At 45.5% G+C, this 23,525-nt stretch overlaps 1 protein-coding gene across 1 annotated transcript; it reads left to right on the top strand.

Moving 5' to 3' along the window:
- Positions 1-400: 400 nt before the first annotated feature.
- Positions 401-11,029, top strand: LOC146862198 (uncharacterized). The gene is made up of 5 exons (XM_085641384.1): positions 401-513; positions 646-696; positions 1,537-1,798; positions 4,435-4,557; positions 10,170-11,029. Exons 3-5 carry the CDS (start codon positions 1,543-1,545, stop codon positions 10,253-10,255), a joined length of 465 nt encoding a protein of 154 aa, XP_085497510.1. The 5' UTR covers positions 401-513; positions 646-696; positions 1,537-1,542; the 3' UTR covers positions 10,256-11,029.
- Positions 11,030-23,525: the final 12,496 nt, after the last annotated feature.

Below are 23,525 nucleotides of genomic sequence, written 5' to 3'. Positions count from 1 at the left end.
ACATAGATAAGTACCTTGATTTTGTAGGGCAGCAGTGAAGAGGTTCTACAACAGTTTAATTTTGTCTGCAGCTTAACTGCCTCCCCACATGTTTAATATATTACAGCTGGTTTCTGAAGTCTACCTTAGTAGACTTTAAATGAGAAAATATTTTGCACATTTTTATTGAGCCATTCCTGAAGGCAGCGTATTAAGCAGTGATGAAGGTAAACTGATGGGCACCACGCCACCTAGGGGGCGTGGTGCCTTTAATTGCAACAAGGGGCAGTAACGGGTCAGGAACTCTTCTGGGTCAAGCTACCCGGAAGAGGTCACGCGCCTCAGGGACCCCCGGAAACACGTCATGCGGGGGACCACCAGAAATCAGGAACTGGCGGGGGGCTTAAAAGCCCAGGGGGAAGGGAAGACTCCCTCTTTGTCCTCTCGCCGCGTGAAGCGCAACGTCGGAGCGGCGCGAAAGTTAGCCGCGGGGAGCAGTGGCCAAGCCTTGTCGGCGCACAAGCAGTTAGTAAGGTGAGAGGGCCTCACATTAGCGTAGCGTATTGCAGTAATTTTAGTAGATAAGCAATTATATAACGTCCGCGTATAGATGTAGGAGCCGCTGGCTCGGTCAGGTAATTGCAGCCTTGAATCCTTTGTTCGCAGGTTCGAAGCAAATGGGATCATGCACGATCAAGACGAGTTTCAAGCAACAAGGTAGCAAGCTCTGGAAGGATACTAAGTTGCTAGTTTAGTTCAGGGAGACACGCGCCGCGTATGCGGGCGGGCGGAGCAATGAGTTGAAATGCGATGAAACGCGTCTCGGCAAGCAGTGAATAAAGTCCCGAACCCCGAAAACAGAGTGCGCGTGGCCTTACGGGTGGATTTGATGGCTAGGCTGCCAACTTTGGGGACCTGATAGAAAATGACAGGATTAGCGCTGAGATTAAATCTCAAGAGGCTGAATTGGGGGGGTGTGGAGGAATGATAACTAGATAAATATATCTCCTGACTAACAGACCACCTTGAATGACGTTCGTGTGTGGGGAAATGCTCTATTGGGATCCTTGCTAATGCATCCTTAGCATCAAATTAAGCGTGCGGCGCGCGGGCTAGAGATGCAAAGTCGCTAACGGTCTGGGGCTTGAATTAAAGCGCGGTTGCGACGCTTTAGAATAATTAAGGCTCACTCAGAGCATGCACGGGAGCAGGATGTTTAGTAGGCTTAATGGCACGAACAGAACAGTGGTGGTACCGGGGATGAGTATTGCAGCGCTGCTGTGTGTTTTACTGTGGCATGGCGGCTGCATGCTGGCATGAAGGTCTTTGAGCTTTGGCGCAGCATTGCAACAAGCGTGCATGGGGTGATGATTTGGGTAATGCTGGCGTAGTAAGTATCGTCAGTGCCCCGGCCAATGCATGTGTAGAAGTAAGAGCATGTTCGTCAGAGTTTGTGGATTAATGTGGTGACACCGGGGCAGTGAGTATCCCCGGGACCTTGGGTCAAAGGATGCAAGGAAAAAGGGGCAACGTCTAATTGTTATTTGTTTTCTTTAGTGCGGAATGCCTCCAAAACGGGCTCATAAGGGAAAAGACACCCCGGCCACCAAAGATGATTTCCGCTCGCTGGCAGACATATGGAAGGTCGCAAAAAAAGGGGGTATCGATTGGGCGCTACGGACGTTGTCGGAAAGGGTCGAGATGAGCGGGCAACAGGACGCCCCTCGGGCCAAGCAGGGAAGGCGGACGCCGGAGCGCTTCAAGGATGCACAGCTGGACAAGCGCAACAAAGTTATGGGCTTTCAGACTATTACCTCAGGTGAGGCAGGGGTGAGGGGCCAACCGGCCTTAGCTATGGACATTGTACAGCCCACAAGCTCGGCTCCCTCGGCGCAATTAAGCGGGGCAACTACGCAGGCGGCAGAAAACCCAACGATAATCAATGTAATGCAGGCTGTGGGGCTCCCAGTGGCAGCGGGGCAAGGTGAGAGGGCTGGGGTCACCACCCGGCACAGCGGCATAGCAGGGGGGGATAGGGGCTTCAACGCCGCACACCACGCAAGCCGCTCCCCCGGTGGTAGCGCACCAGGGCAGCGGGATAGCTCAAGTGTGGGTCCAGTCGGGAGGCGTGGCACAATCTCCAGTCGTGGTGGCGGCAACGTCTCAGGGACCAGCCAATAATATTGGGACACTAGGGCCGGTGGTCCCCCTATCAGCACCGCCCCTAGCCATGGGGGCAGTATTCGCAGGGCAGCCCCTCCTCGCACATAGTCCACTGATTTACGGGTCAGCATCACCGGCATTGGCCCCATCAGCGGGGATCACTTGGCACGTACCAGTAGAGACCAAACTGAAAATATTCAGAGGAGAGTTTGTAGAGGTCTTTGACCTCATTGATGCTAGTTCCGGGGAAAAGCAGGACGGGTAAGGAGGGGGAGCTGAAACAGAAGAGAGTGTGGGTGGACTGGTCCATTAAGAATTGTGTCACGGGGTTCGCTATCTATGCGGCTATCATGGTGGAAAGGTATCCCCAAATGGCAGCCCAGTTAATCAGTTACATTTCCATGATTCATGGGGCAGCTTCAGAATTCCCAGGTACGGGTAGGCTCCAGTATGACAACAAAGTCCGGCAAATGAAAGCAGTCCATCCGGAGGTAGCTTGGGATCAGAAGGAGATAAACATTTGGCATGCCGTATTTTATTCAACCGTGCCAGTTAATAAGACGAATCAGTCCTTTGGAGGGGACAGAGGGACAAGGGACGAAAAACAGGCTTGTTGGCAGTTCAATAAGAACAAGTGCAACCGGGGCACAGCATGCAAGTATAAGCATTTATGTTCCTTCTGTGGGATGCAGGGACACCCAGAGAGTAAGTGCTACAAAAGGTGGGAAGACCAAAAGAGCAGCCTACACAGACCCAAGCTCAGAGCAGGGGATGCATTGCTCAAGCACCCTAAGAACCTACCAACTCCCATACAGCTCCATGTACTGACGCACCTCCTTAATAAATATGGCAAGATAGAAGAGGCGCAGTTTCTACACCTTGATTTTAAATTTGGCTTTTGCATCCCATCCTTCGCTACCCCACGCAATCAACACTCAGTCCTGCGGAACCCAGAGGTGACTAGACAAAAGATCATGAAAGAAGTGTCTTTGGGGAGGGTGGCAGACCCCTTCCAACAGTTGCCAAGGCACGACTTAGTATGTTCACCACTGGGGTTAGTACCGAAGAAAGAGGAGGGGAAATTCCGGTTGATCCACAACTTGTCAAGTGCACCAGGGTTATCGGTGAATGACAAACTGGACCCAGAACTGTGCACGGTGCGTTACACTACCTTTGATGTGGCAATACAAAAATTACAGGGGCTAGGAGAGGGAGCGCTAATGGCAAAATCTGACATTGAGGCTGCCTTTTGCCTCTTGCCAGTCCACCCAGAGGACACCAGGCTTCTGGGTTTCACCTTTGACGGAGAGTTTTCCATTGACCATTGCATGCCAATGGGGTGCTCTATCGCATGTGCGGTGTTTGAAACGTTCAGCAGGTTTCTGGAATGGGCAGTGCAGGAACTCCTAACATCAGCTGAGGTGGTGCACTACTTGGATGATTTTCTGTTTCTTGGACCGCCGGGCTCGCCGGCATGCAGGCATGCAGGAAGGCCCTGCTGGGCTTCTATCAACTGGCAAAAGCACTAGGGGTTCATTTGGCCGAAGGAAAAACTGAAGGGCCTGCGACACGGCTAACTTTCCTAGCTATTGAAATCGACACCATGGAGGGAGTGTGCAGACTCCATCAGAAGAAAATAGCATCCTTTGGGGCCGCCATAGAGGTCTGTTTGGCAGCACGCAAGGTGACACTTCATCAATTGCAAGTCCTGGTGGGGCAGCTTAATTTTGCACTCAGGGTGATACCCATGGGCCGGGTCTTTTCTAAAAGCATAGCACGGGCAATGTCCGGCTTGTGGGCAAATCATCATCACACCAGGCTTTCTGCTGAGGTCAGAACCGACTTGGGGATATGGAAAGAATTCCTGGAAGGCTTCAATGGTGTAGTAATTTAGCAACAACCCAGTCAAGCAAACGTTGAGTTAGAACTGTTCACTGATGCTGCAGGCAGTGTAGGATTCGGGGCAGTATTGGGCACCAGGTGGTGCATGCAGCATTGGCCGAGGGAGTGGGCGGTGTCAGGGCTCTCCCGCAACATCACCTTTCTTGAACTATTCCCAATCATTGTGGCACTTTATTTGTGGGGTGACATGCTGGAAAACAGTCATATTGTATTCTGGTCTGACAGCATGTCAGCGGTAATGGCTATTAACAATCAGAGAGCTACATGCCCCTGGGTCCTGCGCCTGCTGAAAGAACTAGTGCTAGGGTGTTTGCAGCGCAATGTATACTTTACAGCCAAACACGTGCCGGGGTGGACAACACAGTTGCTGATGCCCTGTCCCGTTTTAAGTTGACAGAGTTCCGCGCCCGATGGCCGCAAGCAGACAAACAGATGACGAACATCCCGGAGGGGTTATGGAAGCTTGGTGCCCCACAGCCCCCGAGTTGATAACCGCGTCATTGGCCCCCAAGAGTATGTATGAGAAGTCATGGCAGGCATATTTGACTATCATTGGAGTGTCAGAGTCAATAGAGAGGTTGTCACCGCAAAGTGTCCTGGTATTTATAGTGCGACAGAAAGAGAGCGGCAAATCGCTGCCCATGGTGAGAAGACAACTGTCGGCAATAGCCTTTTACGCTGGTCTGGGGGGTGTGGCAGACCCCACAAAGGACCCAAGAGTCAAAAGAGCGATGAGAGGGTGGGAACACCTGGCACCAGGGGTAAAAGACAATAGGAGGCCTATCGATTCTATCAGACTTGCAAACATCCTAGAAGTGTTGCCGCGCGTCTGCTTCTCACCTTATGAAACACAACTGCTGAGACTAGCGTACTCATTAGCCTTCTTCGTGCCTTTTGAGTTTCCAAACTACTACCGGCTTCAAAGTCAGATAAGGAAGGGGGCTTATGCCTGGAGGATGTAATCTTAACCGGGGAAGCACTGCAGGTCAGAGTACGGAGGTCTAAGACAGACCCGTTGGGTAAAGGGACATGGGTCCAGTTGGGGTCAGTGGCAGGGGCCACATTTTGCCCAGTAACCCTTGCCAACAGTTTGTTTCCTAATTAGACCAAGGGGAGGGGACGGGAGAGTGCTAGTGGATGCCGATGGCATCCCTCTTACAAGATTTCAATTGACCAGGATATGCAAATGAGCATTGAAATGTCTGGGGGTGGAGACGACACATTTCACATCCCACTCGTTTCGCATCGGCACAGCCACGACGGCCGCAGCTTTGGGCCTCCCCGGTGATACTATTAAGAGGGTGGGGCGTTGGAAGTCATCGTGATTTGAACGTTACGTACGCCCCCACCTTGCATGAATCTCCAGACTGTTCCTACCTCCCCCTCCCCCTTCCTGCATCAGCTGATTCTGTATATTTTCTAAATTTGATCCAGGTGTCCCGAGTCAGAGAACGCAGGTATGCTGGTGTGGCCATTCATTCATACGCAGAGCAGGGCACTTCTTCAACAAAACACGTGAAGACAGAGGGCAGAATGCAAAGGGAATTGACCACCATTAGGTTGGGGTCGGCGGACAGCTATTAGCAGATGTGCCAAATGATTTGCGGGGCGCCCTGGCCAAGGGCATGCCTGTCCCAGAAGTGCTGGTGATTAATTTAGGTGGCAATGATATGATCCCAGCGGGAAGGAGAGAAGTTAAGGAAGCGCTGTTCTCTACCCTTTCAGTGGTTAGGAACATGCTACCAGGCACAAAAATACTCTGGTCAGAAGTGATCCCACGCCAAGTATGGGCAAACGGGGCGCCGGCTAAGGCAGTTAATAAATCAGTGAAGAGGTTCAATCAGTCAGTGGCAGAAATTTTAAAGAAGTCTCGCATCCGTACCATTAGGCACAAGCTAATACAGGTGACAAGGACAGAACTGTACGTGCCTGATGTAGTGCACCTGTCCAATGCAGGGATGGAGTTGTTTGTACATACAATCTTAGGAGCCCTCGCGGTGGAATTAGAAGGTACAAGGGGGGGGGGGGGAGTCCTCCAGGGAGCGCCTCGCCCTGTGGCGGGGTCTTGGGCAAGAGAAATGACAGGGACTCCGGTTGGCGTCGGCTGCTTGGCCCCAGAACAGGGCGTGCAGTCTATTGGGGGCTCCGGGCTGGCGGGAGGGGAGGCTGACCTGCTGGTGGCCCTGGACTCTCTGGCCCTACCCAGGAAGCCAGCGCTTGTTATAAGCAGTGGTGAATCTAGGTACACTAGAGGAAGATGAAGGTAAACTAGATGAAGGTAAACTAGAAAATTGGTAATAGGCAAGCTTAACTACAAATGGAGGACGGAATTAGACATTTTGGATGTTGGGCTCTAAAGACAGTGCTTTAGTGCAGAGCTTTATGGCCCTTCATGTTACAGATGAACTTTGGATGTCTTATCTCTCCCCACTTTATAAACCCTCCAGTGGCCTCTTGGTTTCCCCAGATGAGTTTATTTAGATTTGTCAATTGAATGGAGTTTATCTGAATTGCATCTAATTCAGATCATAAAGTCATGTAAATCGTGCAAGGCACCAGGCCTGGGAGGAATAACAAGTGCTGCTGTTAAGAAGGCACTATCTTGGTGGGCTAAATTGTATCTGCTTCTGTTTCAGTTCATTGCCAATTTGGCCTTATACCTAGTACATGGGTATGTTCAAGCACAATCCCATGTTCCCCACATCTGCAACAAATTTAAAGTTTACACCCCAAACCTGCCTCCTAGTTCCCGGCCTGTGGCGTAAGAGTACATTTGCCCTCCATGAGAGTATGGTTATTCCCACTGCAGAACCCGCGATGTATAATAGCCTGCCTCTAGCTACCACTTACTGGAATACCTACCTGCAAATATTCGGATTAAACATTAATGTTCTGAATACATAAAACAATAACAACATTGTATAAAAGGTATACAATCTCGGTGGCATGTTTTGGTCTAAATATAACACAGGAGCAGATTCAACTTACAGTTCCATGCTGTGCAAATATGAAAAGAAAAACATATATATAATTAGACCCCGGAGATAATATTTACTGCACTGCCTTTAATGGAAACACGTGTAGCCAAAACCTGATGAAATAACTGCTACATTGCAAACCATACAATGCTTCTGCTAAAGTAACACCTGAAGGTGCCTGCACTAGTTAAACTGGATAGAAGAGGCTGGGCATCCCTGCTGGGAACCTATTTCTCATAAGAGAGTCCTAAACAAGTTAACAAACAATGAAAACATGTTTTGGTCACTTATTTCTTGAAAGAAAATGTATTACAAGAGAGGAAGTCATGAGGCATTCTAGTTGCACCTTTCAAGGACAGAGGTCTGCATGCACCACCCAAGGACAAAGAAGAGCATCATTGCACTGCTGCAAGTTGCAGCACTTTGCCCCAAAACATCCATAGCGTTAAAGAAAGGCCACCGCGACAGGGCGCTGATGCCCCCTTTAACAAAGATAGGTCTCTATAAAGAGGAAGAGCTGTGACATGGGAAGCATTTTGTTTTTAAATTCGAGATACAACCTGTTTCCAATCTGATCACACGATAACTATGGCATCTGCCTCACTGAAGGGAACAGATCTTGTGACTCAAATAAGAGTGCCTTTTCAAGCCTGAAGAACATGGGATGCCATGGATGTGCTAATCAATTTTGCTATCTCAACTCACAGGGGCTTGCCACCACAAAATGGCCGTTTCCAATCTTCCATGGCTCATAAAATGGGTTCTGCAATCAATGCCAAATCACAATTTAGAAAGGCGTGTTCCTTCAAATTTCTATTTGGTATGTTATATCATAACTTATGTGTCAATGTTTTTCAACCACAATTTTGGTGACAAGCCATTAATTAGTTACTGACTCCTCAAGGGAAATGTTTTCATAAACAAGAAATGTATGCATTTAAGGAACTCGGGCCGCTTTAAAAAAAAACAGCCCTTTGGGAATGCAGAGACTGGGATGGTCATTTACTGTCCGTTGCAGCCCGCTATCCCTGTGTTTGTAGCTGATCACAGGTTCCTAAATTGTGACCTTCCTAATTAATATTCATTAGACAGGTCGTTCTGCGAACCCCTGTGAATAGTGATTTTCCGAACCAACCTAACAGTTCATTGGTCAGTTCAGAAGATCAGGGTCTATTAGCAAAAACTTGGTGAGCCATTTGCGACAACTGTTTGAAAATGGGCTCGAAGCGCATCAATACCCAAATCTCTTCAAATGGGTTTAGTGCCACTCTGTTTTCTAAAAATGGTCTCTCCATTCCTCCATACATACACATCTTCTGTAGCCACAACATCATCTCTGGCAGAGTTCCAGTTTTTGAAGATTCTTCGTCTGCCAAATGACAATGCTTCTTAATGCATATAAAGCTCATGATGTATTTTTCTTATTTCTCCCACACCTCTTGGATCAACTTTTCTAACTGGTTTTGACTTGTAGGAGTATTCTCAATGTACAGTAGAATGGTAGAATTGCACTATACAGTCAGACTACCATGGTTAGCACAGGGCATGCTACTTTTCTGGACTGTCAAGTAATTTCTGTAACACATAAATCAATTGCACATACAGTCGTGGGGGCATTCCATATTTGTTTTTATTTTATTTTATCCTGAGGTTTTGTAAAGCGCGGTTATCGCCTTGGGTAAGGGTATCTATAGAGAGGGATTGGTGTACTCAAAATAGGTGTTTTCCAGAACCCCCTGGTGGAGAACCAGTTAATCATTAGGCAGGGGCAGTCAGTGCCTAGAGAAAGATCACCGTAAAGTATGTCACCAACATTGTATTGTATTCAGCGAGTCACACGCTGCTCTGGAAACCCAAGAAGGATTAGAGGTGAATTAGTGTAGGGAATTCTGACATTAATTTGATTTGGAGAAGGCAAGGCCTTGAGCGAGCGATTTCTGTTGGCCTTTTCTGTGTAAATGAAGGGAGTCCAGAGTAAGATATGGGGTGGCTTTGAGAGATAAAAAGGAGGGTTTCAATTGGTTTACAGTTACACACTGCACCCTTTAGCCCCTTCCGAAGTCCAGGCCATGGGGTCGGTAAATATCTGCGCATCTGGACTAAGCAGGAAGAATTTACGCATGTGGACCCCTGTGGTTTGAGGAGAGGAAGGGCCAGGGTACCAGCACTCCTTCTTGGAGCAGCACTGCTAGTCTGTGAGGTTGAGCAGGGGGCGCGCTGCACCGGGGCTTCCCTTCACAAGTGCACACTGATGAGCGACAGGCGTATCATAATCAACTGATGTCAAAATATTAAGGTAAAAAATATTAACATGTCAAAATATCATGGCCAAGATATCGATAACTAGAATATTGTGAAGGCTAAGTATATATAGGTAAGATTTACTAGTCTAAACTTCATATCTACGTACCCTAAAGATATATTGTCATGGTTCATGTATGTGGTGTTAAGTATACTAAACATATGCTGATCTATATTGATTTATTGTCCACGATGTTCTGACAGACGGTATTTTAGCCACAATATTTAGAGAGGTCAATATTTGTATCTTTATTTTCTTGTAGTAAACATCATAATCTTGCACGTGCCTTCTGTGTTTGCAAGCGCAAGCACCACCGCAGGCAGACACCACTCGCCCATTTGCATAACATGGCTCTGGGGTTCTTAGTTTGCAGGTTTTTTTTGACAGTCCCAAATGTTGTATGACGTTACCCCGCATGCTTTTACCCCGTAGTTTTTACTCCGCAAAATCTTTTACAACGCAGAGCTTTACAAAGCAGTCCATTACAACGCATTCTCCCTTACAACCCAATTACTATTCTAATTCCAGGGGGTGTTACTTTGGGGAATGCGTTGTAACAGTTTGCGGTGTAAAGCCCCGCAATGTAAAAGTTTTTGCGGAGTACAAAATGCAGGGTAAAGACATGCGGAGTAAAAAATGCGGGGTAAAGAATGTTTCCCATCCCTATAGATATTATTTCCCTTGCTAATTTGCGCTTTTACATTTTATTTAATGTCCAGAGTTATGCACAAGGATCTTTTGGTGACTCATTAATACGTTGTTGTCTGTTAAGAGATGCTTCAATTAATCTTTTAAACTAATATTTTTCTTTATCTTTGTTTTTATTTCGCTTTCTAAACATCCAGAATTGTGGCTGTTACTGGTGCACCTTTGTTCTACAATAAAGCAAAGCGATTTTTTAAGTTCCTTGAGGAGAACGGAACACTTTTGAAACTCAAAAAAGTAGCTTTAGATATTTTCTCTATTTATTTTTTATACAATGAGTAAACTATCAAGAAATTGTAGCATCACTTCTTTCTCTCAAACTTGACTTCGTTTTTAAATACCAGCTTTCCAACACCAATTTATTCAGGTTTATGAGTTTAAGAGTGTGGCCCTCAATGTGCTACAGAAATAGAGAGAGTGAGAGAAAATGTGTGTGTGTGCGTGACTGTGGGTGTTTGTCTGCATGTCTGTTTGTTAGAATGTGTGTATGATCGCCTAGTATTTGGCCTTAGATAGTGCCAGAGAGTGTGTGGTGAAAGGGTTTACCACTGAATCAGAATTAGTGGGAGGAGCCTAGCATTAACCGCCAGAGGAGCAGAGAGTTTGAGAGAAGCTAGCCAGAAGACAAACTGTCTCCAGTTTAGTGGGATGTGGAGGCCAAAGCTAGCTCCATACTCGAATATGTGGCACTGCAGGCTCCGGTCTCTCTCTAATAAAGCACCAGATGAAAAGCACTGTGTCGGGAGGATATGCCAGAGACGGGGTAGGACTTGACTGCTCAGAAGCTTGGAGCTTGGGTATATACAGTTTCTAACTTTGCTGATGTCCTCTGGTATCCAGTGTTTGCCAAGGAATCCTGCCAGGCAAATTAGGTGCACGGTAGTGGTCTGGATGGTAAAACATTGCATTGTTATTTTGCATGGAAACATCATCCTTTTGGGCTCTGCTGGAAATCAATAAGGTATGAGTTTGAATATTACAGTGTTAAACGTTTTGGGAGAAGGTTTGATCCTCAGTAGCAACACTTCTGAAAATCAAAGATCAAGTTTCACAACCAGTCATGAACTTGAGGTGATCTTATATAAATTCATTCATCATAAAAAGTGAATACCGTCTGTTGGACATTTCGAGCATTCCTGTCTGTCGCATCAAGCTGGAATATACATGAAAACTAATAGCTACCAAGCAGTGTGAATCAACGTTAAACAAGATGGACATTTTACTCAGTATTACAAGCTGATGAGCTTTGTATTAATAAATGGTGGAATTTGTCGTCGCACAAAGGGCCTAGTTACGATGTTGGTCGAGTTACCTCCGACCTTAGGTAGGTGGTTCCAACAACCCCATTAGGATGCTACCGCACATGGTGGGGTCGCAACTGTAAATTTTTCAATGGGAGCTTGTGCTTGCCACGTGGTTAGGGAAGATGAGGGGAGCACCCCAAATGTGGAGGGCCGGATAGGATGTGGCCCTGCTAGCGGATCCCAAAGTTGGTTTTCAACAGCCAATCCATGTCAGAAAGGTCAACATGGGTTGGCTATTAGAAACTGACATCATAATCCCGATGGCCGAAACACCGTCCTGAAGGGATTATGGTGCAGTTCCGGCTGGCCGACGGGCTCCTTGAGCCCATCGGAACCGAGTCGGATTCCCCCGCTGGTTTAAACTCCTAACGCCGTTATCCTAATGCTGCGGTCGGAGTTTAAGCCTACCATGTCGGTTGGAAAGCCTCCGGAGGTTTTCCGGCCAACATCATAATTAGGCCCACCGTTGTAACAAAGAGCCAAAAGTGCCAAAAGGGGAAACATTAGTGATATCGCACAATGATTTCGGAGCTCTGGATAATGATACTAAAGTAGTAAAAGAAGAACTGAAGGGGCCCAAACTCACCCCCCAATCTGGAAGAGATGTACACATCGAAGCCATACCCTTGAAGGCCATCGCAAATTTGCTGGATTTCAGTGACCACACGCAGTGTTTGAAAATAATTTACCTACCAATTAAGATGCATATTGTACATGGTCATTAGTGTGCAATAGTGCCTGATTTAGATATTGTCTGCTGAAAATGAAACCTCATAGGGTATTATGGGATTTAGATTTCGGTGGACGGGATATCCGTCACCATTGTGACGGAGTAACCCGTCTGCCGATATCTAAATCAGACCCATACAATTTTAACATCATTGCCACTGCAAAGTTCAAAACAGATGGATATAGGATCTATGGGAGGCTGGCAGCTGAAGGAAGTGACTTGATTAGGGCCAACCGGGTCACTCGCGACCACCTCTCAGCCTTCCACACAAATGATGAGTCAGTCAGAAAGTAGAGAATACAACCAAGTTATTTATTAGTATTGCGCTGCGGGGGAGCCCAGTCTGACCAGCCTCCTGAGATGGCTCCCGAGGGACTGACCCTTCCCAACATAACATCTGATAGTATCCATTTCCAATACCCAACAGGACCCGCCCAGACTGGAGATTTCCAGTTGGAGCAAGTTAACAAAGAAGACACAGAAGGATGAGCTACCATCCTGAGACCAGGAACACCTTATCTTAGTTTTAAGGTTACTCAGCCTGTGCTCGTCCCTCTGAACAATGGGAGTAGGGCTACATACGAGGAAAGGTATGCAAACACAGAACAAGCTATTCATTAGTGCAACGAAAGTCAGCCATGAACAATAAAAAGAACAAGTGAGGCTGTTTTCTGCTGAAGCAGACGGTGTGAGACAGAAGCTTAATTTCGATCATGGCACAAAATGGTGGCTGAATACAAAATGGTGCAGCAAATGCTAGTATGGGGAAGCTGCCGGGTCGTACCAGCACCACCTCCCCTTCCATTTCCCCTAGACGCCTGCTGTAACAACACCTTCATTTTTTAGCTCATGCTTTTTCTCTACCTTCTCCTTCTCCTCATTTTCCCAATGCTCCTAATACTCTGCCATACTCAAAATTACAGAAAGGGAGGATGTCGTCCAAGTGCTCTCCGAAGCCTGCAACCGAGTCACGATCTCTGGGAGCAGGTTGGTAACAAATCTGTTGACAAACAATCGAACACCCCCTTCCACTGACAAATCCTGTCCACTGAAATCCCAAAACACCCCCTCAAACAGCGTGAAAAAATCGGCCACGCTCTCATCCTTCTTGAGGACATGGCGCTAACTTGTCCCAATCTACTCTTCTCGGAGGAATAAGGGAGTGCATATATGTGATAATCCGGCCGGGTAAAGCTAGTATCTCGGCCTTTGGCTTCTCTCCAGGATTCCTTTCCTTATCACAAGCTTTAATCTCATCCCATGTACCACCCAATTCTACAGCATGATCGTGTGTGTGCACCTGTCTCCAAATATCAACGGGCACCAGTAACCAAAAAACATTTTAATATCAGCAGGTGTCATTACTGTCGACGAAGCGGCTTCAGTCAATTCCTTATAATATGCAGTAGGCTTTTTCCTAGGGTCAGGTAACTGGGTCTTGAGGGATAATACCTCTCTCCTCTTCCATGTGGTATAGACCCACTGTTCTTGGAAGCGTGCCTCTACCTTTGGTCTAATGACAGCATCATGCTGATCTCGAAGCTCTGGCAACTCAGGGTGATAGATGGGGTGGACTTCCCTCATTGGGAACTGGGATACTGTGGTCGGACTCTTTTCGAACAACCTACCACGGTAAGCTACCAATCTTGCGACGCTTTCAAAACCTCCTCAGGTGCCATGCCAGCTACATATACTTTATCTCTAATATCATAAATAATCTGTGGTGCTATAGCATTGAAGCATGGTTCCCACAATCCAATCACTGTAGCCGATATATGCTTAAGAGCATGCTGCTGCACAAACGGCTCATAATCCCTCATCACACTCCACATATCTTCAGCGCTATAGATGGGATGACCAGCCCACTGCACAGACTGATTCGCTACCGCCTTCTTTTCTTCCTCCCCCACATCAGATCGTATTAAAATTCACCCCAACCGTTCGGCCAGCTCTCGTCCCCTAGCCCGCGCACAGGTGTTCCACCACCTAATCCTGTCGGGGAGTGAGGGAAGAGGGAAGGAGAGGTAACCGAGTGGGAAGGCACCAATGTCGTCAATGGATGGGTTGTGGGTGTAAGGACCGGAGAAAGAGAAGACATGGACACAATAGGCAACGCAGAGACACTAGCAGTTATCACAGGCGTGGAGGGCGAAGCCACAGAATGGAAAGGAGTCGCAGTTAATAGAGAAACTGAATCAATGACAGAAGAAACAGAAACATCGGGGGCAGAAGAGGCTGAGACAGCTGGTGGAGGCTGTGGTACAACAGGGTATACTCTCTGCGGGGCATAGGGAGAGGGGGGCCGGGTGTCTAACAACTCCTCCTCAAATGTATCACCTTCCTCTTGGGCAACATAGGATTTGTCACATTGCAATCAAAACTTTCTATCAGCACACTCTATACCTTTTTATATTTTCTCTCTATCCTATGCTACTGCTTTCTGTATCACTGTCCGCATTCTCCCCCTTTGGGCCTCCTTTTCTGCCTACATCCGTCTCTGTTTAGATTCCTTCTGTCATACCTAAAGAGAATCAAACATCGATTGTCTCCTCCATTTTGCAAACAATTTATCATGCAGGAAATTCAATTTTTGTTCATCAAAGGTACCTGTTAGTGGCCACTGCAACTTGACATTGTCCCTCGTATATTTGTGCCATTATGTACAAAACATACTAGGTCCAAGGTCATGCTTGACGTACATGTCAAAGTTTGGGGTACACTCTGGGGGCGCCAGCTGCCTTTCCTCCAATTGAGCATCAGTAGAACAACAACGACAACTCACACAAAACAATTGACTAAAACAAGGTATCTTGAGACAAAACTCATTTACTAACGATGCCAGACGAATAGTTTCAAATATCTTACCAAAATTGGTCCACAGACCTCATCAAACCAGATCAAAACAATACCATGTTCACAAAGAATTCAAACAAATTCAAGAGTTTGTCCAAAACAATCCTCAGACCGTACGAAACTCAAACAAACAGTGCCATCGCCCAAAACAAACTCACCTGGTGCACACACGTGAGACAAAGTTATTCTCCACTGCCGACTCTTCGGACCAAACGGTCAGATCCAAGGGTTTCACCATTCAGGACCCCAACCGGGATGACCACTGGGTAAGGCACCGCACGGGCAGACAGGCGGGGCAGCTGCGAGTACTAGGCTCTATCGTGCAGGGATCCCCGATCCACCCTTCTGACCCGACGTAGCCCCGTCCTCCTCACCCGTCCGCGGGTGAGGATGGGTCAGCCCGATGGGGTCCCTGTTCGGGCGCCAACTGAAGCAAGTGACCCGATTAGGGGCACCTGGGTCATTCGCGACCACCTTTCAGCCTTCCAAACAAATAAAGAGTCGGTCAGACCGTAGAGAATACAAACTATGGGCCAGATGTAGGTAAAATCAATTTTGCGAGTCCTTAATTGTGATTTTTACCGAATCGCTATTTAGGATTCGCAAAATTGAATGTAGGTAGGAATCGCAAAAATATTTGCGATTCCTTATGATTGAGATTCGCAATCAAGGAATCCCATCCCATTCATTACTATGGGCCAAGAGGCTATTTGCGAGTCACCAAGAGGCAACGCAAATTCCGGGCGCAATTTCAAGGGTGCAAGGGTTCCAAAAGAACACCCTGTTGCACCCCTGAAATGTGCATGTGTGCACATGTGGCGCACATACATGCCCTAAGGGCATGTATGTGTGCCACATGGCACTTTGAAAAAAGCCAAAAGTGCTTTTTTAAAGGAAATCGCAAAATACCACCAACTTGAAGTTGGTGGTATTTTGCGATTCCTTAAGGCAAAATCACAATTTGCGATGCCTACCACCATAGCATTTAGGGAAACGCAGATTGCGAGTCTCTAAATTCTTGAGCAAAATAAGGAATCGTAATTTTGCAAATCCTTATTTTGCGAGTAGGTTTAAACTTACCTACATTGCAAGCAGCCAAATAGCAATCGCAAACACTAAAATTTCAGCGCTTGCACTCGCTATTTGGCTTCCTACATCTGGCCCAAGTTCTTTATTAGTATTGCGCTGCAGCGGCGCCCAGTCTGACCAGCCTCCTGAGATGGCTCCCGAGGGACTGACCCTTCCCAACATAACATCAGATATTATCCATTTCCAATACCCAACAGGACCCGCCCAGACTGGAAATTTCCAGTTGGAGCAAGTTAACAAAGGAGGCACAGAAGCATGAGCTACCATCCTGAGACCAGGAACACCTTATCTTAGTTTCACGGTTACTCAGCCCGTGCCCGTCCCTCTCAACAGTGGGAGTAGGGCTACATACAATGAAAGGTATGCAAACAGAGAACAAGCTATTCATTAGTGCAACGAAATTCAACCTTGAACAATAAAAAGAACAGGTGAGGCTGTTTCCTGCTGAAGCAGACGGTGTGAGACAGAAGCTTAATTTCGATCATGGCACGAAATGGCGGCTGAATACAAAATGGTGCCGCAAATGCTAACTGAACTCGCACAATGCTAAGAGTCAGATAGACATATTTTTCAGTCCAACACAGCACATCACAACCAATTAATTGGTGCATGCTGGCTGGTGCTTGAAGTGGAGCACTCGAGTTTCCTCACACCAAAATACACTGAAGATCAGAACGCACAGGAAAGAGGAGAGACTTTGGGTGGGGGGGTGTTATATCCTATACTTACTAGTCCTGGCAGCTCAGCCTGCATGAGTGTGATGTCATAGAATGTTGGGTGTGTGTGCATGCTTTGAATGAGTGATCAGTTAGATTGAGTGGGGCTGAGAAGCAGGATGCTGCTCCCGAAGGGGGCACCCTGTACCATCTTACATGAACAATAAATCTTCTTAACTATATCTCTGGCTCCTGGACTACCTACTTATGACAACACATCTTCCGTTACAAAAGTGGCGACGACTGGAAACGAGAACCATGCGTGTTTGAAGAGAAAAGTAACCAAGAAGAGAGAAGTAACCCCGAAGAATGAAACTAACCAATGCCTGGGATGCCCCACCGGTGTCTTTTCCAACAGACAGTCCATAGACGTATGTGTCTGGCATTGGACATTATGTGGCTTAAGCGATTTGGAACCTGTCTACTTACAGACTGCTTAAGTTAAATGTTTTGGACATCCAGTCTGGCCTGAAACCGCTGAAAAGAATTGGATTGTTTATTCATATGTGAAGCTGCTGTAGTTTAATCCATGAGATAAACTTGTTTTTGGTGTGCAGTGAACCGTGTGCAGTTCGACTATGTGCAGAGCAACTGAGGCCTGAGAGTTTATGAAGCCTGCTGTACGTAGTCAGCACAACCTGGATGAGAATGTAGATCTGAGTGTCTACTCAAGAAGTTGAGGTATGGTGTTTTCCTACTGGAGAGTTGAATTTTCGTGCTGCGCAAAGGGTACTTTAAGGTGATTAACAATATTAAACGGAACAAAGATAGCAGCATTGGGTTATAAACCTGGCACACCTGGTGAGCAGTTACACTTCTCACACATGTACTGGCTGATGATGTCTCTGAACCTGCGGTTCATGTGAGGTTGGTGCTGTCACAGGTTTGGGAGTTTGGTGCCTTCAGGAATTAATTTTTTTACAATTTCTTATGCCTGAAGGATCTTTGTAGTGAACTTGGCGTACTGTTTTTTTTTGGGGATATGGCAAAGATGGTGATTCGATACAATCTTTAAAGGAGCACAGTCTGCTGCCCGTGTGCTGACTGGTGAGTGTGACCACTTAATTTTGGACCGCAACGCGGGTAAGTGTAGACCATAACGTAGGACTGGATATGTTATGACGTGATGCTGGGACCTGTACCGGGCACGATTGTTGGGCCACTGTGTCATCTGTTAAACTTGGTATTCATTGTTTTTGGGTCCTTCGCATGCCGCTATTACCAACAGTTCAACAGTCGTGTTGCCATTCAAAAGTTGTGCGCGAGCTAGTCAATGCGCACAAAGCTTACCTGGCCGTTCCGACGTCCATGGAGACCTTGCTGCGATACTCCTCACAAATGTTTTTCAAGCACGTATTTGCCGTGAACCACCCGTCTCTGCGAATGTAACGTACCGCCATCTTGTGGTTGCCTGCAACCATTTGTTCCTGTATGCCCTACGTGTTTTTTTTTTCCAACCACTTTTTTTTCAGTTTGTCAAGGACAATAAAGTATTGGGAACATCGACGCTCGTGTACTCTTCAACAGTTAATGCAATATGCCTACGATATTGCTGCATCAGATGAATACGTAAATAAGACTTTTCTTGTGAGCTGTTCTTGAAGAGGTTTCTGTTTCCGCATGCTGTGTTCCTCATCGGTTCATGGCACATTAATGAAAACAGTGGACAAGCAATTCCCTCTATGGTATTCAAAACTTCGCCAACTGGTTGGGATTCTGTTCAAACTACTCTTGAATTGACGATAACGGTGACTACTTTTGTGTTGTTTTAGTTTATTGTTTTTGTAAAAAATTCTGTCAAACAAGCAAGAAGAAATTTACATGTTTTACCTGCACAGTTAATGCATGTTGTACTGTGGTAATGTTATGCAAGACCCTTCAAACAAAATTTTATGTGAATGTACATATATATTATTTTAGCATCTACTGTTATTTACATGCTGAGAATTTCTATACGTGGCCTGGGGGAATGTACCGTGTTTTGTCTAAGCATGTTTGTGGGTTGTGTACCTCGTGTTGTATTTTGTTTGCTTTTCCCTCGCATGTCATGGTTGCGTTGGGAGTGTCCTTCACACGTCAGGGTTGTGTTGGGAATGTGTTTTGCCTCGCACGTCAAGGTTGCGTTGGCAGTCTCCCTTGCACGTCAAGGTTGCGTTGGGAATGTCCCTCACAAATCAGGGTTGTGTTGGGAAGGTGTTTTGCCTCGCACATCAAGGTTGCGTTGGCAGTGTCCCTCGCACATCAAGGTTGCGTTGGGAATGTCCCTCACACGTCAGGGTTGTGTTGGGAAGGCACACGTCAAGGTTGCGTTGGGAATGTCCCTCACACGTCAGGGTTGTGTTGGGAAGGCGCACGTCAAGGTTGCGTTGGGAGTGTCCCTCACACGTCAGGGTTGTGTTGGGAAGGTGTGTTGCCTCGCACGTCAAGGTTGCGTTGGCAGTGTCCCTCACACGTCAGGGTTGTGTTAGGAAGGTGTTTTGCCTCGCAAGTCAAGGTTGTATTGGCAGTGCCCCTCACACGTCAAGGTTGCGTTGGGAGTGTCCCTCACACGTCAGGGTTGTGTTGGGAAGGTGTTTTGCCTCGCATGTCAGGATTGCGTTGGCAGTGTTCCTCGCACGTCATGGTTGCGTTGAAGTTTTCCCATCCTGCCAGTGTATATTCTGTGGTGTTATCTTGTTTTCTCTCCATCTAGATGTTGGTATGCTGGGCTGCATGTGAGTTCTTGCATGTCCCTTTACCTTGAATTTGTTGGAAGTAGTGCTGTAATGTCGAGTGCATTATTTTTGTCTTTTGACTCACACGTCAAGGTTGTGTTAGCAGTGCACTAGCGATTTAATGCTGTTATGTCAGTGTGCATTACGTTTTTTTGTTTCTCCCTCACACGTCACTTACTGTGCATTTATTACATCCATGCTACAGTTTTGTTTCTTCAGGTTCCTTTGCAGAGGGAGATGGTGTGTTGTAGTGTTCTTCAGAGTGTATTGGGTAGGTGTGGTGATTGAATTCAAAATATGTACAATTTGTTATATTGCTGCATCTTGCCAGAAACATGTGCAATCTTTTATATGTGACTCTACATGTTTTATTAAGATTTTATATGAAGAATACAATTATTTATGATATATGTTCTTAAGTATTAGAGAGGAATCATTTATCTCTTATCATCTTATTTGACCTTATTGACTTTAATATCCTAGAAAGCTATTGTTTATTGTTGTGAACTAAGAATGCATTTACTTATCTAATATGATTTTTGTGATCTAATTGATTTCATTTCCTAGTAACGAAATGTGATAATTTCCTTCAATTTGCCTCTTGTTGTTTTAATTGTTTCTAAAGGAAGGAGATATGTTATATCCTATACTTCCTATTCCTGGCTGCTCAGCCTGCATGAATGTGATATCATAGAATGTTGGGTGTGTTTGCATGCTTTGAATGAGTGATCAGTTAGATTGAGTGGGGCTGAGCAGCAGGATGCTGCTCCCGGTGGGGCACCCTGTACCATCTTACATGAACAATAAATCGTCTTAACTATATCTCTGGCTCCTGGACTACCTACTTATGACAACACATCTTCCGTTACAAAAGGGGGCAGTGCTTTTGAAGTGAAAGAGGCTACCAACATGATATAGAGAACAGATAGTCAAGTTTATTTGAGTAGACACCTGCTGGCAGCCATGACCAAAAAAAAATAAGGATATCAGAAACAACAGGGCTATACCCAAATCACCCTATGATACTTGGGTATGGGAAACAATATATATATATGAAAAAGAGTATCACGGAAACAATATATCTCACAATTGTTCATGAAAAAGGCACATTTAATTACCCCTTCAAAAATATCAAATAATCATCTGGAATATATCTGGCATCATTTACAATATATCACAAGAAAACAGGCGTTTATACAAAGGAAGATACAAACACATATATCGCACAACATCAATTAAATGTCAAACAAACACCAATTAACCCAAAAAGCAAGCAATTTTCAACAGTGTCCCCTTCTAAGTATCAGGCGGACCACTCGGAGGTAGTCAAGCTAAAAAAGAGGGGGGGGACAACTTATGACCCAAATGTTATTTCAGGTGTCCCAACGACAGTCTGTGAATCACTGGAGTTCAGGTGACTCCTCCATCCAATATCTGTCGACGTGACCACGTTTCAGCCAAAGCAAGCTTGAGGCCTCTTCAGGACAGGGGTTAAATAACAAATGTATCTTCTACATATAGCACTTCCAAATCTACTCGCACGATATCGAGGAAGTGTTCTTATAGAACGCTAATCGCGCTTCTATTCAACGTTGCTTCGTTTCCATTTGTGGTGCGGACTGGCGTTTGAATTGTGAAACCCGTGTAGAGACTGACCTTCTTTAACAGAAAATTGTGTGGAGAAACGGTGGTATGATCTCTAGGGAAGGACCTGAATAGAAGCGCGATTAGCGTTCTATAAGAACACTTCCTCGATATCGTGCGAGTAGATTTGGAAGTGCTATATGTAGAAGATACATTTGTTATTTAACCCCTGTCCTGAAGAGGCCTCAAGCTTGCTTTGGCTGAAACGTGGTCACGTCGACAGATATTGGATGGAGGAGTCACCTGAACTCCAGTGATTCACAGACTGTCGTTGGGACACCTGAAATAACATTTGGGTCATAAGTTGCCCCCCCCTCTTTTTTAGCTTGACTACCTCCGAGTGGTCCGCCTGATACTTAGAAGGGGACACTGTTGAAAATTGCTTGCTTTTTGGGTTAATTGGTGTTTGTTTGACATTTAATTGATGTTGTGCGATATATGTGTTTGTATCTTCCTTTGTATAAACGCCTGTTTTCTTGTGATATATTGTAAATGATGCCAGATATATTCCAGATGATTATTTGATATTTTTGAAGGGGTAATTAAATGTGCCTTTTTCATGAACAATTGTGAGATATATTGTTTCCGTGATACTCTTTTTCATATATATACAAAAAAAAATAAGGAACACAACCATAAAGAATTATTTACCCCAAGAAAATGTGTGCAACTCCATGGGCCGCTCCTGTGAGCCTCTATTCTGGACTAAATATTACATTGTGGACAGGTTGGAAGGACTAAATCTGCTACCGTGAAAACTGATGCAAATTTAGAGAAAATAAACAATAAGCTTGATTTTATGAGGGGGCATGTCATGAATAATGTGGAGCCAATGGAGATCAAATCCCTTGCCCAAACAGAAGTGGCAAAGGCTGCACAAAGCTATAGTTAAATGGAACCAAGTATTCCAAAGCAAAGTCAAATTACTGGAGAAGCTTACATTTTGAAGTTAGTGGAATTCTCACCCACCATATAGAAATACGTTACAGTGCAATTTGTCCAAAATAAGATGTCTGAAAGTCTGCTACAATCCCGAGGAATTGCTCAAATTAAATTGACAAGATACTTAGATTGCACACGAGACAGGAGCCACTTACATGATTCATTTGTAGTCTAGGAAGGGAAAAAACATCTAGTGCCTCCTGTCTTTAACAGACACTACTTTCACAGACGTCAATCAGAGGTTTTAAATTAGAGAGAATGTATGTGTATAAGCCAGTGAAGACCTGGTACTCCCTGCTTAGATGAAGGTCATGAAGGTGATATGTCCTGGGAGCTAAGGGCATAAAGGCCCTGCTGAACGCCTCATATAGTACGAAAGGAGAAAATCTTGAGGAAAAAGCATCAGAAGATGGAGAAGTGGAGGAGGAGAAAACTATGGGGCATATTATCAAGGTCTTGATATAGACTTATCGCCGCTTTTAGCATCCGTTTTCAGGCGAAAAGTGGCGAGAATTCTATCGCACTATTATCAAGCAAGCGCTAAACTGCTTTAGCGCTTGCTTGATAATGTTAGCGACCGTTTTCAATTACGCCTTGCATGTCATCGCTAATGACATGCAAGGTAGGCGTTCCTGACTTAAAGTCCATGAAAACAGTCGCTAACACAACATTGCCCTATTACTAATGCGGGCCGAATTCAACGACGCGATAAAAAATGTGCGCTAAGCGCATTTATCACATTTCCCTAACGTCTAAATGAAATATGACTTAGTCATACATTACATGGGAGGTGGATAGTCAGGTTACGACCACGCTTGCCTATTAGCAAGCTTTTTTTTATCGCACTGGGTTTATTGCAGGATTTCTCCCGCTAAAACCCGCTATCGCTGGCTTTCACATCGCATCTTAGCGGCGCCTTGATAATAGGCCGCTAATGATGCGATGTGAACCAGTGATAGACGGCGATAAAAAATAATGCGCTAAACGCGCTTAGCGATATTTATCGCATTTTGTTGATAATATCCCCCAAAGTGAATCTGATACCAACTATGAAGTTAGATTTAAAATCTTCTTTATAAGACTGCTTGATATCCAAATGTTTCCTCAGCCTAGGAGAAAAGCTGGTGAACCTTTTGAGCCTAGCTTATCAATTGGTTGTGGTATTATCCTCGGGACATGTCCTCATGATTTGCGATTGGACTATTTGAAGATGTGGACATATATATGCTGCATAAAAGACTGGGTTCCCAGTTTAACATATGCTGATTAACCCAAGTAGCACCAGTTAGGATGTCCAACAACACCATTCTTCCAAAATGTGTAATACCAGTATAGGGAAAGATATGTAATACAAGAGCAGGGTTCTGTCTGGGTAGTTAAAGAGTACTCTCCCCCATGTTTCACGTGAAAAGATAAGACAATCAAAAAGGCATAAACATCAAAGCTGTTGCCACTGTTCTAAATTTAGAATGCCAAAATATGAACTATAATATAATATTAATTA

Source organism: Triturus cristatus, chromosome 2_2 (assembly GCF_964204655.1).
Source record: "Triturus cristatus chromosome 2_2, aTriCri1.1, whole genome shotgun sequence".
NCBI lineage: Eukaryota > Metazoa > Chordata > Amphibia > Caudata > Salamandridae > Triturus > Triturus cristatus.
Note: the sequence above shows the minus strand (reverse complement) of the source record. Positions and strands in the feature narration are given on the sequence as shown.